The sequence below is a fragment of the Acipenser ruthenus genome, chromosome 14 (assembly GCF_902713425.1).
Source record: "Acipenser ruthenus chromosome 14, fAciRut3.2 maternal haplotype, whole genome shotgun sequence".
Taxonomy (NCBI): Eukaryota; Metazoa; Chordata; class Actinopteri; order Acipenseriformes; family Acipenseridae; genus Acipenser; species Acipenser ruthenus.
The window spans coordinates 25,244,898-25,260,080 of record NC_081202.1 but is presented as its reverse complement, the minus strand read 5'-3'; the positions used below and the strand labels follow the sequence as shown (position 1 = coordinate 25,260,080).

General features: G+C 37.0%; 2 protein-coding genes across 2 annotated transcripts in view; both read right to left on the bottom strand.

Annotated features, from left to right (window-relative positions):
- Nucleotides 1–148: 148 nt before the first annotated feature.
- chpt1 (choline phosphotransferase 1) lies at nucleotides 149–12,524 on the bottom strand. Its single transcript, XM_034032378.3, has 8 exons — nucleotides 12,057–12,524; nucleotides 6,913–7,060; nucleotides 6,258–6,399; nucleotides 4,860–4,944; nucleotides 3,168–3,299; nucleotides 2,287–2,445; nucleotides 1,011–1,136; nucleotides 149–804 (listed from the first exon to the last, which is right to left on the bottom strand). Exons 1-8 carry the CDS (start codon nucleotides 12,294–12,296, stop codon nucleotides 676–678), a joined length of 1,161 nt encoding a protein of 386 aa, XP_033888269.1. The 5' UTR covers nucleotides 12,297–12,524; the 3' UTR covers nucleotides 149–675.
- A 1,978-nt stretch (nucleotides 12,525–14,502) lies between these two features.
- Nucleotides 14,503–15,183, bottom strand: part of mybpc1 (myosin binding protein C1) — a 52,385-nt gene continuing 51,704 nt past the window's right edge. Inside the window, exon 35 of the mRNA XM_034033394.3 lies at nucleotides 14,503–15,044. Coding sequence (XP_033889285.2) covers nucleotides 14,944–15,044 — 101 coding nt within the window. The 3' untranslated portion in view covers nucleotides 14,503–14,943. The remainder of the gene's footprint in view (nucleotides 15,045–15,183) is intronic.

The window sequence follows — 15,183 nt, the reverse complement described above, 5'->3', positions numbered from 1 at the left end:
CAATGAATTAGTCTTTAGCTCCTTTATCCAAACAAATCAATTATATTTAAAATAGAAAAAAATGCAATTTAAGGCTGTTAACATAAAAATGACATACTCAATGTTGTTTTATTTGCTGTGAAATATGCCCACCAGGAGGAGGTTTAAAAAAAAAAAAAAAAAAAAAAAAAAAAAAAAAAGTACTTGCAGTCCTTGAAGATGCATATTGCTTATTGTGTGAATCTCAATCAAAATGGTTCTCATTGGTTTAAATCAATCTTTAAAGAATATGATTTTATACCATTCTATTTCTTTGTTATTTTGGCCTGATTTAAATGTAATGGATGGCAAATTAATAAGAATGTTTCTTAAAATCAGTTTTTGAATGCAGACTGCAATTGATATAAATATAGAGCCAGTATTAAACATACATAAACAAATTATAAAATATTTGTCAGAAAGGTACCTTTCAGATATGATTGAAAACCATCTCGTGGAATTTTTTTTTTTTTTTTTTTTTGGCAGTCCAGTGAAAATAGAAGTCTTTTAAATTATTATTGTATTTATTTAATATTGGATTACAGTGTCAAAATGTATTAGTTTTTCATTTTGGAGATCTTCTTGGACTGCATCTGGGCCTGCTGTATTTAAAAGGTGTCCCTGTGAAATAATCTCCTCCTCCTCTTGGGCTATTAGTCAGTCATGGTGGTTTTGAACCTGCTCAGAAACTTGAGGCGTGATTCTGAAGACTTGAATCTGAAGATGCGATGCAATTTGTATGCATACGCCACTGCAGTATCTCACCAGATCAACCAGAGAGATGAGCTAGATGAAAAAAATACAGGATTGAAAAGGTGAGAGAAAGAGCTTCCATTCTATTTCAATACAAACAGCTGCTATTAAACTTACTAAAAAGAAAAAAGGAGGGACAAACAATTATAAAATACACACAGTGATTCTTATATAGTCTGGACTAGGGAGGGTACAAGTTTGGTGCAGTATAGAATAGAAAAAAAAATAATAATAATTACCATCGCTATCCAAAGAACAAAGTATTCATCAATAAAACTATTGAAGTACTGGTTCAAAAACAGCAGCCCTGGTCCAATGAATGCTGTATCCTGTAGATGGAGCTCACTTTTTGCCATATGTGCCACCTAATATATAAAGAAATACAGAATACAGTATTACAGAAACATTTCCGCAAAAAGTCTAGCATTCTAGGCCCAAAACCTGCTGTAAAATATCTGCTTAACTTGTACTAGTTGACCATAATTCCTTTGTAATAATTAGTGTATTCAATACCTAGAAAGGCTGGCAGGGCAAGACTGGCATCACTATGTGGAGTAGTGGTTACGGCATTAGACTCTTGACCGGAGAGTTGTGGGTTCAATCCCAGGTGGAGGACACTGCTGCTGTACCCTTGAGCAAGGTACTTTACCTAGATTGCTCCAGTAAAAACCCAACTGTATAAATGGGTAATTGTATGTGAAAAATAAGGTGATAGATTGTAACAATTGTAAGTCGCCCTGGATAAGGGCGTCTGCTAAGAAATAAATAATAATAATAAATAATAGTCTTTTTCACTAAACTCAAATGTTTGATCTTTCTTGACTGGCAACTGAAAACAGAATAAACCAATCAGCTCCAATCTTACTCCCTGGACCCTTGCCAGTGTTAGATTGGGATGTGATGCTGGAGGCTACTGCTGTTACTCACAGAGAGGACACAAAACATGACCTTTCAATGGAATATATTAAAAGTGATTTTGTGACAACAGTGTGATCCGATAACATTAAGTAATGCACTTGAATTCCAATGCTTTTGAAAAAAAGGGTGTTCAACCCGTATGAAAGCAGAACTTGTTTTGATAAAGTGGAAATATTTCAATCTTGTAATTGTACATGGTACTGTATGTGTACTTCTTTCAATGTGATAGACATGTTCCTTGCTTAGGCAGGTAGCAAATTGTTAAAAAAAATAAATAAATAAATAAGTAGGACCTGTACCCTAATTACATGCAAGATCATGTTTCTTAGATCCCATCCTACACAAACCAGTCCAGGTTCTGCACTGCAGACCATAACATTAAAGTGTTTGTATATGGACATGTTTAATTGTCCCCATATTGTCCCATAGGGTTAACTGGACACCAGTTCTGAGAAATAATGTTAAAAGTCATCTATTTAATATTCTTACAGAAGCCCACTTGCACAAATACCACTTAACTAACATGTGATTAATTCGATATTATAATGACACTCGCACAATAAAAAGAGACATGTATACAAAAAAAATGAAACTTACAACAAGTTTATTGGCAATCTTGGCAAATACACATCCAAATGTTAAGATGTACAGGCAGGAGTGGTTTTCAAAAAGCTGGCTGGAAGATTTCTTGAAGATCATGACAGCCATTGTTAAGATAAGACCTATGTGAGTGCCTGGGGAAAGCACACTGGTGTCCTGTGGGACAAAAATAATTAAATACATACATAAAAATACAGGTAAGAAACAGGTAAAACGATCAACTGATCTAAATATCACCATGCTGCGCAAGTTAGTCTCTTTAGTTGATTGCTAGATGTAACATTATAAAAAAGCACAGTGGTATGCTATGTGAAGAAGTATGCTGTCAATGGTGTTGTCCACACAGACTTTGTTGGGGTTTGGTATGTGGGGAAGGCAGATGCAGAAACACAATCAATGTATCTGGAAATGACCATTAATGTTTATTGTACCTGGTTTTTTTTAATACAATTAAAAAAAAAGAAATCTAAAATTTCTAAGTGTTCATTTTTTAGGGGGAAAAAAAAAATTTAAGCCCAATATTTTAGGGACGCCAACAGTTGTTGTTGACTCCGACTCTTCACAAAAGGAACTTCACATAAGGACTAGCAAGTTTCAAAAGGTACTAGTCCTTAAGACTAGTACCACAATTGTGTTACTTTCTAATCCTGTATATACACACACACATAAAATCCAACACTGTTTAAATTATTAAAATGGAGCCCTTTACCTTTTACTAAATGATATAACCCCAATAAGTTTTACCAATAGGGTTTTGTGTAAGAAACTAGGACTACAACATGGCAGATGTGAAGACCATATAAACAATGGTTTCAGTTTTTCTGCACTGTTAACCATCAAAAAAGTTCAAATGTGTAAAAATTTAAAATACTACTTACTGCTACTGTGGACCCATTCTTTCCCACACCTCCACTTAAAATGACTTGGAAGTAATTAGAACAGGAAAACAGCGCTCCACCTATTATGCCAAGTAGTGGAAAGGTTTGGAGTTTCCATCCTAGTACTGGAAGCTTTAAAGAAAAACAACAACGCAGAGAATATTGAATTATCTATCAGTGTAAACATTCTTATTAAAGAGCCACACATGCACAGCTGAATGATTACTGAAGCCAGTGTAACAGGAAACAACATCTGCCCATGTAATGCTTCTTGTCCATGGTAGACCCAGCGTCATGAAGATATTTACCTTAAGTCATCCCAGTAGCAGTTTATTCAAGCTTCCTTGGGCAGCAAAGAGTAAAAGTGAAACAAAAGCTCTTATTGAAATATGTCTTTGAACACTCCTCCCCTTCTACCTAATTTAAAAAGACCTTTTTTCACATCGAAAATCACTCTTCTTTGAAAACGGTTACCGGCTATCAATAGCACAAGCTTCTTGAAATGATTGATAGGTTGGGAAAAATGACTCCTCCTTATTCAGAGGATTGTTATGGTATTGTAGTTTTTTTTGTTTTTGTTTAATCCTTAACACTTTACTATATGTTGAGGGAATTCAAATATAAAATAAAGATATTATTTGCCCAATTCATTTATTAAAGTGGTGCAGCTAACAAGAATTCCATACTTTCCCCCCCCACCATGCACTATATAAATCTCTAATGTACATTTTTTATTAAGACACATAAAAAAAATACATAAATTGGAATGCCCAATCGCTTTTCCTGTCATCGCAGCAACTGGCTCAGGAGTCCTGAAGATTCAGTGGGCATCCTCCGATCCCATGACGAAGTCAGCTTCCTTTTTCACCCAGGAATTATAGAGAGGCTGTCAGCAAGCTACCGACCTCTGGAGGACAAAGGCCAGCCCTCCAGGTGTCCGCCTTCAAAATCACTAGGCACCTGGCCAGCAGGGTTCGTTGTAGCACGATGAGGAGAAACAGTCACTGCCGGTTTTGCCTCACTAATCCACGGGAGCACCAGAGCCAATGCGTCACTCCCTTCAGAGTCCCCAGCGAAGACCGGCCTACTTCGCACAGCCAGGACATGAACCTGCACTGTACGACTCACCCTGAGCACCATGCTGCTGCGCTTCTACCAGGTGAGCCATTAGGAGACCCCAATTAAAACACAGAAATCTGTTTCTAAGCCTTTCTTTCAGATTTTCCTGCACTTTCTTGGTCATTTCACCTGGTTTGTCCTCACCCCAATTGCCGGCAAGTAACCAACCAGCTGCTTCCCCCCCCCCCCCCACCCCACCCCCCACCCCCAATGATTGACATGCTTTAGAGACAGTAAGATGCTTTGATCGGCTGGGGTGAAATGACCTAGGAAGTAAAGCAGTAACAGACTTTCTGGAAGGCAAGACAAGCAAACTGAGAACTTTCTTTAACCTACTGTGGTACCAGATGTCATGTTTTAAAATGAAAATACATATTTGCTATATTTTGTTTTGTTTTCAAACTGCACATTTAAGACCTACATAGCGAATGAAAAGTGCATGAGAGATAAGATTTATGAAATTATTTTGTTGACTGCAACCACTTAAAGTCCACAAATGCTAACTCTTTACAATATTTTGTTAGCAATTGCAGGTTACAATACATCTATTGGAAGTATGCAATACTTTATTACCCTGTAATCCCACAAGCCAGTTCCTCCAAAGGCTGTCATCAGATACATGATTGTAATGGAGACCTGGACTTCTGTCACATCAATTCTGAAAACCGAGGAAGACAAAGAGAAATATTCACACCCAAATCAGCAGCACCACATCAACCCCATCATTCCTCAGTACATGCACTGTACTGTCAGCTAAATACAGTAATAATGTAATTTAAACAGAGTTCTGACATTCACAGTCTATATATTCTCAGCTGCTACAAAAATAAAAAGAACTCCACAAATCAGCTTGCAGATGACTTTCAAAATGCCTTCAACATAACTTCAAAAGCTCCTTCAGACATTATCGTGCACCCTACCTCTGGTTCAGTTGAATGAGATTTTGATCTCTTGGTTTTATCTTTGGAGATGGAATGGAAAAGGGCCACATACACCCAAACAGAAATAAAAAAGTCAAACAGAATCTGCTTGTTTCTCAAGATACATTTTATGCATTCCAGAAAAAAAAAATATATATAATTTGAGCAATGACACGCAAGCAGAGGCAATAGCTGGCTGCTCGTAATGCTACACATTACTTAATAAAGAGTTGCATAACATTTTCATTGAAAGAGAATGCTCTTGGGTCTGTGTGGACAAGGGTAAACCAGATAGCAGCAGCACAGCGGGACAGCATGGGTGACTTCTCTATGACATTCAATCCAGTGCAGAAGGGGAACAGACAACTGTCAGGCCCCTGCTTGAATTGTCACGTAGCTGAGTTGAAATAAAACTGCTGATGTGTTAATGTTCTACAAGTCCACCAGGAGACATGCCCTGGGGGTAAACACTTTGCCTTGCCATTTTGTTTGCAGCCAGTTTCACTATAAATACATTTCATAAATACAGGATTCCCATGACTGAGGATTACACTGCACTGGTGTAACCAATACACTGTTCTTTCCACTCTTTGTGCCAAGGCACACACACAAACAAAGGATAATATTGCATGTTTATAGAACAGACTACAGACACTTTCATGTTGGTTCCATGGCACGTGAAGCTAAGTCAAGGGTTTATATACTAAGAGTGTCTAAGTGGTTAAATCAAGCTTATTTTTTTTGAATGAATAATTGAGTTTGTTAAAACATAAAATACCCCACTTAAATTATGTAAAACAGTGATTGGACTAAATGCTGCCAATGTTAAAATAAATAATTGGATCCAATGGTCTAGCTGTAATCAGGCCACAGACTGAGAAAAACAGTAGTCTTTACACATACTCGTTGTTTTAAAGATGCGTGGTACTTTGTATCTCCAATATGTATTTCAACTTCCAAGGCTGAATGCACAAACACAAATGTAGTATGGAATAATAACAACCAGAATGTACACACTCCACTGACCCCTTTATAAAGAGAGTTTACTTACAATCCAAACCTCAGTGTTCCAGAAACATACGTCTGCCAGTGCGCGCAGTAAAACATGAACATGCCAATAAAACCACAGAAGAACATCCAGTTAGAATCGGTTCCCATGCGCACAGCTATACACGTTCCTATAGCAACAAAAACTTGAAAAGAGAAATACACAGTTAGACAGAGCATAGTTGAATCAACATAAGATTAAAAAATGTGATTGGTCAATTTAAAAGTAGTGCAAATCAAGGTTTAAAAATAATAATAATAATAATTCTTACCTCTTACATGCATAAGCAATATTATTGCTATTTTCTGCTGTTAAAGATCTTTTGGTTCTTTACTTTTACTCAATTTGGCACATGGAGCTGTCAAAGGCAACACTTGAGAATGATGCAAATTCACTCCCTGTACTGCAGCTCACTTTCTCTCCAATGGTCTTGCAGAAATCAGACCATGTGACCTTCTGCACAGGGAGCGATAATGTAACAGTTTCCAATTTTTTTGTACAAAACTGTATATCCATAATTAAGGCGTATAGAACAAAATCAAAAGATCTTAAAACACTAGAAAAGCAGGACAGTGTTAGTGTTTCTAAAGCTGATAAAGAGGGAAGAAATGAATTTTAACCTAGACTAGCTAAATTATTATTCTTATATATGAATTACCTGTTGAGACAGCGTCACAGCCGTGATCAAACAGTTCCCCAAGTGGAGAGCTGCTGTTTGTTCTTCGAGCCTGCTTTCCGTCGATGGCGTCCAAGGACTGGTAGATGAAAAGACCGAATGCACTTAACAGGAATGCCCATCCTGGCGCCTGAAATAATAAAGGAGGCCAATTTAAATAACATGTGCTATTGTGTGTTGTAAACCACAGAGCATTTTACTCATCGCAAACTTGGTACATTTATTTCTAACAAAAAGTAATTAAAATATTGATTCTGCACTGCCTGCAATACATTCATGTTTGCTTCATGCAAGTTTTCTTTTTTTTAAAACCTTAATTCAATTAAAAGTAGGTTAAAGTAAGGGGCCCTTTTTTAATGGTGCACCATAACACTGCTCGGTGGCTCTTAACTGCAGAATCGATTATCAGGTATTACCTTTACAAAGATAACGTCTTTAAAGAGCACTTCTCAGGAGGTCATTTGCACATGGAAAAATCAGGGTTTTCCAAATAACAAATGGCTACATAATCTCCTTTCAAATAAGCCATTTAGGTCAGGTCAGCTTTCATGGACAGCATGAGCAACTACAAACTACAAACTTCCAAAACATATAAAACTAATTAAAATAAATAAATAAAATAAACACACACTAAGCCCAGGGCCACATAATATGTTCTGTACTACACTAAAGCCCCTTTCAAACACAAATGAAACTACTGAGCCGTCACAGAGACATTAAAAAAATGATTTAAAATAGGCCTACTCATTCACACAGCACAAAATTGTGCAATCGATGCCGGTATAATACCATCATAAGCCTTTCACACAGTTAAAACGATCATGTGAGTACAACTTTCAAACCTGTCAGTCAACATATCGTTTTCATGGCAACAGCGATTCACCCATAAATTACAGCGTCATGCACCGTCCCTTTTATTTGTGAATTCACCTCCTTCGTTCTGAATACTTTAAACCTGCCCCAACTACTGAGTGACAGCACATTCCTACATTTCTATTGGACAATCTCCTTGCGAAATTTAGATTACAATCAGGAATGGAGGCTTGTTAGCGGGATTTAAAGCTGTATTACAGTTAAAATACAGAGGATTTAAAACAGAATTCTGGCAAAATGTAAAAAAATGCCTACACACAAAAACCCCAGAAGAATGTGCCTGTGACCATAGGGACTTCATTGTGGAAGACAACTTAAGTGTACATATTTTGACAGAAAAAAAAAAAACGCTCAAGCATTTTGGAAAGTAACCGAAAACACTAATTTCATCCAGTATATCAAAAATGAAAGCCCCCCAGAAAAAACAATTTACATAAAACTCGAAAATAGCTAAACATAAGCACCGAAAAATACAATTAATAAAAACCGAAAAGCAGAAGACTTAATTATGATTTTAAATAACTACCAAGACCCTAATAGAAACACCATGTAAAAGCACAGATGGTTCAGCAAACATCTGAAATCTTGAAATATTGGGCAAGTAAATCACATGATCCACTTCTTTGGATTGCTATCAGTCGTGTCACAGAGTTGTTTTAGAAAGATGTGTGCCCACAGGGTCGCTATTTTGGATCTGAATCAGTATTTCAAGGTCACAAACTCAAGCAGAGTTTTTTGAGATTGTAAAATTGTAGCTGGTTTCACAGACCCCAATTATTTCTAACATACTTGCCAACATTTGGAAACTGTTCAACGGGACTCTCGTCTCCTTGGGGGGGGGGGGGGGGGGGGGGGTAATACTCATCATACATATGGGAGGAGTCATACGAAAAAAAAACACTTATCATTTAATAGACGTATTCCCCAACTCAACAGGACATGACCGTAAGTAAAAATAGACATAATGAAGCGTTCTTACTTTTGTATAAGTTAGTGATCAGCAGATGTGTCAGCCGCACGAAGAGCACAGCGTGTGGTTTTCACTAACTCTACTGTGCAGAATAAATTATTTTGTTTTCTATGGGTAAATATCAGGACTTTCTTTCTATGCATCGGGACGCAGGACATTTGCTAGGAAATCGGGACTGTCCCGACCATATAGGGACTGTTGGCATGTATGCTCTAGTCTTGGACTCTCTCATAAGGTATTGTATAGTCCAAGATAAGGGCTAATTTGGGTCTGGGAAACAAGCTGTAGATCAACGGCTATTGGAGATGACACTGGATGGTTACATGTAGACTATACAACAGTGAATTGTGAGTGTAAGGGATTTGTAACTGTGTCTTACTGTCCAGTAAAGTACAGTATACGGTATGCTGGTAGCCAACCCAGAGTGAATATTCTCTGAAAGGCTGATTAAATGTACACTACAGTACAGTCAGACCACCCCTATGAATTCTCAGTGGCAGTGGATGTCTCTCTCTCTACTAATACTAACCAACGCAAAATAAAATTAAACAGTTTGTAAGTAATACTTCATATTGACACACTGCGGTCTCAGATACACAATCATGTATCGTATCTGTCTGAATGAAATGTTAATCAAAAACCTAATTCAATTTTTAAAAAGTCTTGATCCTAAACACTGACCCTATTTCAGTGTATCTGTATTCAATTCTGGATGTAGCGAGTCTTCTAGACTATTTGTCACTACATGCCACACGTACAGGTTTGCTGCAAAAGGGAGACATATTTTGCTACTCTTCTCAACATATCAGGTTTAAAAAAAAAAGTCTTAAAACACAGTTTAAAAACCTCAATCCAGCAATGCCTTATTAGATTCAGAAACTGACATGTTAAAACATTTATTGCATGCTACTGAGGGGAAAAATACTTACCAAATGTTAATACTAAGGTCACCACGGTATAGAATACACACAGAAGCTCCCTGACAGGGTTGTTGGTGTATTTTTAACCACTGTCGAGTCACAACAGGAATTAACCTTTAAATCCAAGTTGTCGTTGTGTTGCCAGCATATGGGCTCCCTTTGTCAAAATTTGACCTTGACTTTACATTGCCAGTAAAACATCAATCTTTAATTTTTTTTCCCCTGACTTTATTAAAAATAAACACTGTCTAATATAGTCAAGTTTATAACACAAGTATCCTGTGGACTGAAACAGTCTAACCATTCAATTTTGTAGAATGCTTTTATAACTGACCCACCACACAACCAACTACCGTACACCATATTAGGAGCATATACTGGAGAGAACAACTTTAGCCAACAGCAGCTGGTGATGATGAAACACAGGCGACATATTAGACTTGCCGCAGTCTTCCCTTGGTCCCTATTCCAAGTGAAACAAGTGAATAAACAGCTGCTTGGATATGTAAGGATTGCTGCTTTTCTTTGACTATGGACACAAATCCAAGCAGCTGTTTCGTCTCTTGTTTCACCTGGAATGGTAAATTAGCCCAATCAAAACCAATGACCCTAACCTGTGGAGAGCTTGACCTGAATAATCAATTCGTGCAGCTCTATTCTTGAGTCACCAGTAACCCACAAAACAAAATCTGCAAGTGTGCATTACATATCACACCGCTGGAATCCAATGAAGAAGAAATGCACTACTAGGACACCAACCTTGTAAACCAATACCTTAAGCCATTAAAATGCGTTAAGTAACTGTAAATTATTTAAGTCACTCGTACGATGGGAAGTGGGATGAATCTCTGTTTCTTATCTAGTGGCTCCGTTATGCAACGTTTCGGATGAAAGGTTTTGTCAAAACCCCATTTCGTAACCCCAGAAGTCCATTAATATCATTGATCCCACTGAAACAACAACAGATTGTAAAGGTTAGCCTCTCTGTTGGATTAATTGTAACCGCTCAAATCTACTGGAATAAAATCTGGGCAAAACTGTGGATTTGGATTTTAACGCTTTGGCCACTAAGTACAGTAATCCATTATAATCTCTTTATTAACCAAACATATTATTCAGACTTGAACTATTCCTGTATTAGAACTACTGGACACTACCTTCAGTTCAAGAACACACTTTACAATAGTTCAGGTAGAAATATATTGCATTCTATTCCAATAACATATATGTGTTTCTAAATGCACTAAATAGACTCACATTCATAAGCAGTGTGAGTGGATAGCCTTTGTAATCAATAAAAACGACCTGTGTGTAAAGCTGTCTTGTGTACAGTGTAAAGGTCACATCAACATGCCACTCCAACACTGCCTGCTGTATCAGTTTGCAGACATTTAAAAAATATGGCAGACAAGCTTTTAACAAAATCTACTTAAGACCTGTTTTTCACTCCCATTGTGCTGCAAAGACACACAGCAGCCAGACTGGTCTGTATAATTGTCTTAATAGGTGGATTACTCAGTGCTCATGAATTCCAAATGGCTTACTGTAAGCCCTGCACCCCCAGTGCTGGAATGTCAGATACCTGTCCTGTGTATTGGAATGAAAGCCCAAGATAACATGTTAAGATAAGATAACGTAGAAACAACTTTTTTTTTTTTTTTTTTTTTTTAAGACATACTGAATATGTTACACTATATATGTTCATAACACCATCAGAATAGTTTAGCTTAAAAAGTGTAGTAGGTTTTACAATATACAATTTTAGCTTCAATACTCTTCTGCAGAACTCCCATGGTTTTTTGTTTATTCAGGTTTTATTAACATTTCAGGTAACAACACAGTAACTCGCTAACCTTCTTTTAAAAAAAAAGTTAAACTGTAAAACTGTTACGATTTTAAATCTAAAGAAAAATTTAAAAGATTGGGAAATTGAAAAGACAACATGCAGTGTTCCTAAATCATTAAGTAACATTGAGCCTTTTTTATAATGAATATAGTATTATTATTATTATTATTATTATTATTATTATTATTATTATTAATAATAATAATAATAATAATAATAAACACGAACTGATAAAATCACTACCTTTCATACGCTGTACGCTTTCGTGTAACCTAAACTAAACATGCAGCCCCCATTGGGTGTTTTTTGGTTCCACACTGGGAAACTAAATATAAAACCGCCTGGTGTCAAGTTACTCTCCAAGCGTCGACAAAATATCATTCCTGTACAGGGAACGTTTAGCTTTGATGGTAGTTAATTTTCAACTTCTCCCTTCTTTTACAAATCATAAAATAAAACTATTAAGTTACTCTCTGCGTAGTACCCTTTTGCCCAAAGTTGTTTTGTGTACTCTTACCTCCTCTCTGGCAGAGGGACAGTAGCACATTAGGATAAGTGTAGTGGCGACATTAATAAGAAGTCCAATTATAGTGAGGGTATTGGGAGCTACCCAGGTTGGTATCTGTTCAACCAGCCAATTCCAGTAGATCTGCAGCGGCGGCTCGAACATGGATCGACCCGAAGAGCTGTATTTATGTTCCTCCAGTCGCTTCAGCTGTGGAGCTGTCAGGGGCTCCGGCCATACACACTGTGCCATTGTTATTTTTTTTTTGTAGGATTTCACAAGGGTACCCCTTTAAAAACACAGCGATTTTGTAGACAGTCCAATGTTTCGGCTTCCACGAGCGATGTTTTCAATCATTTAATCCTTATGAACATAAACTCATTTTCCAAGAGAGCCCTAGAAGTTGCTACCACTGTTCTGTATCCCGATGTGTTCGTACTGCTGGAGCAGGAAATCAGAGCCCGGAAGGCAGCGCAGCCGGGAAATTTAAAGTGAATGCTATTTGAACTACAGACAGAGACACCAATTTCCCTGCTGCACTGTTTGTAGGTGTTGCTACATACAATACACATTTAGTCCATACTTTATTTTGTTCAATGCGTGGAATTTTTTTTTTTTTTTTTAATGTTATAAATGTATATATCCTGATTAGCATGCAAAATATTTTTTCCATGGATTTTTTTATTATTATTATTGTACTGCAGTTATCTCACTAAGTACATATGTATACATCCATTTACCAGAAAATATTATATGCATGTGATTCCATGGCTTGACATAGGACTACAGTCGCAGTCAAAAGTATTGGCACCCTACGCTTATTATACCATTATTCAAGATAAAAGATTAGGAAAAGCATTTGGTAAACTTTAACCAATTGTTTATAAAACAAAAAAAACAAAATACACAATGTTTAATAATTTAACAATGAATCTCCCTTTTTTAATTTAAAGTATTCGTTCATGACAAAAGTATGGCACCTGCTTTAGTATTTCATGTCCTCCTTTTTCCATTATTATGGCTTTCAGATGTTAATGATAATTCTTAACCAGTATGTTACATCTTGTTGGTGAAACCTGAGCCCATTCTGTCTTGCATATTTACAGACTTTTAAGTAATTGTACTGATGTTAACATAACAAACAATTCACTAAAGAAATAGGCCACAGAATTACAGAATTAATTTAAGCAGAGCATTGCATCTAGAATATTGTACACATCGTTCTTGCCTTTGTCCAGTATAATGGGCCTTAAACTGTTTAAAAAATACCTCAAAGGCTTTTTGACTAATTGTGATCTTTTGTTGTCTTGGTTTCACATAATGCAACGTTTTAGTTAACAGTAACTGCATTTCCAACCCACTTTCCACAATCGCACCCCCACCTTTGGGTAAAAACATGTTAGTTATATAAGTGACATTTATCAATTGTTTTTGTCAGTTAAGTTAATCATCAATTACTGTACTTTATGTATTTAAGTTAATACAACCCACTGTACTTTACAAGTATGCATCAGGAGAGCACAAATAACAGTAATAACAATACAAACAAACACACAAAAACGAGTTTGATACATCTTTAAATAAAATGCCACGCAACCCTTATGATGATTAAACATGTTTCAGTACAAGATTATACAGAATTAGCCCAGTGTTTCTACAAAAAAGAAAAATCCTGATACTATATATAAATTATGAGGCATTTATGACAAGGACTAGGTGAAGAGCATGGGTGTGTAGGGCCACTATGAGCAGCCTGGTTTAACGTGAGAAGTCATTCCGTTTGTTATCCAGAATGCCATCACCTTTAAAACTTGTATCTTCGTGAACATGAATTGTCAAAAACTTGGATAGAGAAGCACCTGTCCTGACTGAAGCTGACTTAGGAGATATAGCAGTTTTTTTCATTTTGTAAAATGTATGTCAGGGATGTTCTTTTTGAATGAATTAACAGTCCACAGCAACATATATGAGGTGTTCGTAAACTTGTCAGACCCCTGCACATGTGCACATGTGTATATTAACAAAGTTGTTGGACCCCACCCCCCACCCCACACACACTTATTATAGTCAAGAGTTGGCTTGGAGACAATTATAGATTGCAGATGTAGCAACAATGACTTTAGAAAATGTAATCCAGAGTCCATTGCAACTGCAGTATACAGCTACAGTGGAGACAGTAAAGGCAACCAACTGCATTGAGTCCAATATGGCACATACCATACAGTGGATGCTAAAAGAAACACTGGGTCTTTTCCACTCTTTGCATGCCTACAGTATATTCTATAATCCTACTCTAACCATGTTCTTGAAAATACTGAATTCAAGGTGTGCATTATATTTATAACCTTGGTTCCCCTGAAATCAGTTATGGCTATTGCAGTCTAATTACCCAGGTATTTAAACTGTATTCCAAAATGTAATCAACCAAGATAATAAAACATTGGAGACAAAAGGTAAAAGTTCCCTGGTGTGAACACAGTTTATTAATTGAGGTACACATCTTATGAACATTAACAAAGTTCCTTAGAGATTGCCATTGCAGGGGACTCGCCTTTGTCCCATCATCACACTTATTTTCCACACTACCATACCAATCTAGTTCCAAAACAAGCTACTTGTCAAAAACACCAATAGTCATGCATCATAGTATTACCTATATATATACCAGAATTAGACAGGCAAAAGTGGGCAGCAGCAAATGATAAATCTCTGCACTATGGCCTCTAATATGTTCAGTCTACATCATTCCATGCCAAGTTTGCGTCACGAAGAGCACTCATTTGTTGCCACACCCTCCACGTGGCGATACGGTGCGGGAGAAGGAGCAGGTAAATACTGGCGACTAGCTCTTAAAAGCAGGGGTGGAGGATCTCGGTGCTGTGCGGCAGTCGGCAGGCAGTCACTCCTTCTGAGGTTCACAGCCTTTGTTCTCGTTCAGGAAATTATCAATTAGGTTTAATGGCACCCCCTTCTGCAGCAGCTCATAAAAAGTGACCCCCCCTAATAAAACAGAAAGACAGTTTTACATGCAGGCATATGAACAATCATATTGCTGTTTAATTCTGGAGTAGTAAAGGCTTTTGGCTGTAAAGTAACAATCTCACCAAGTTAAAGTCAGTTATATGTAGTTTGAGTTAAG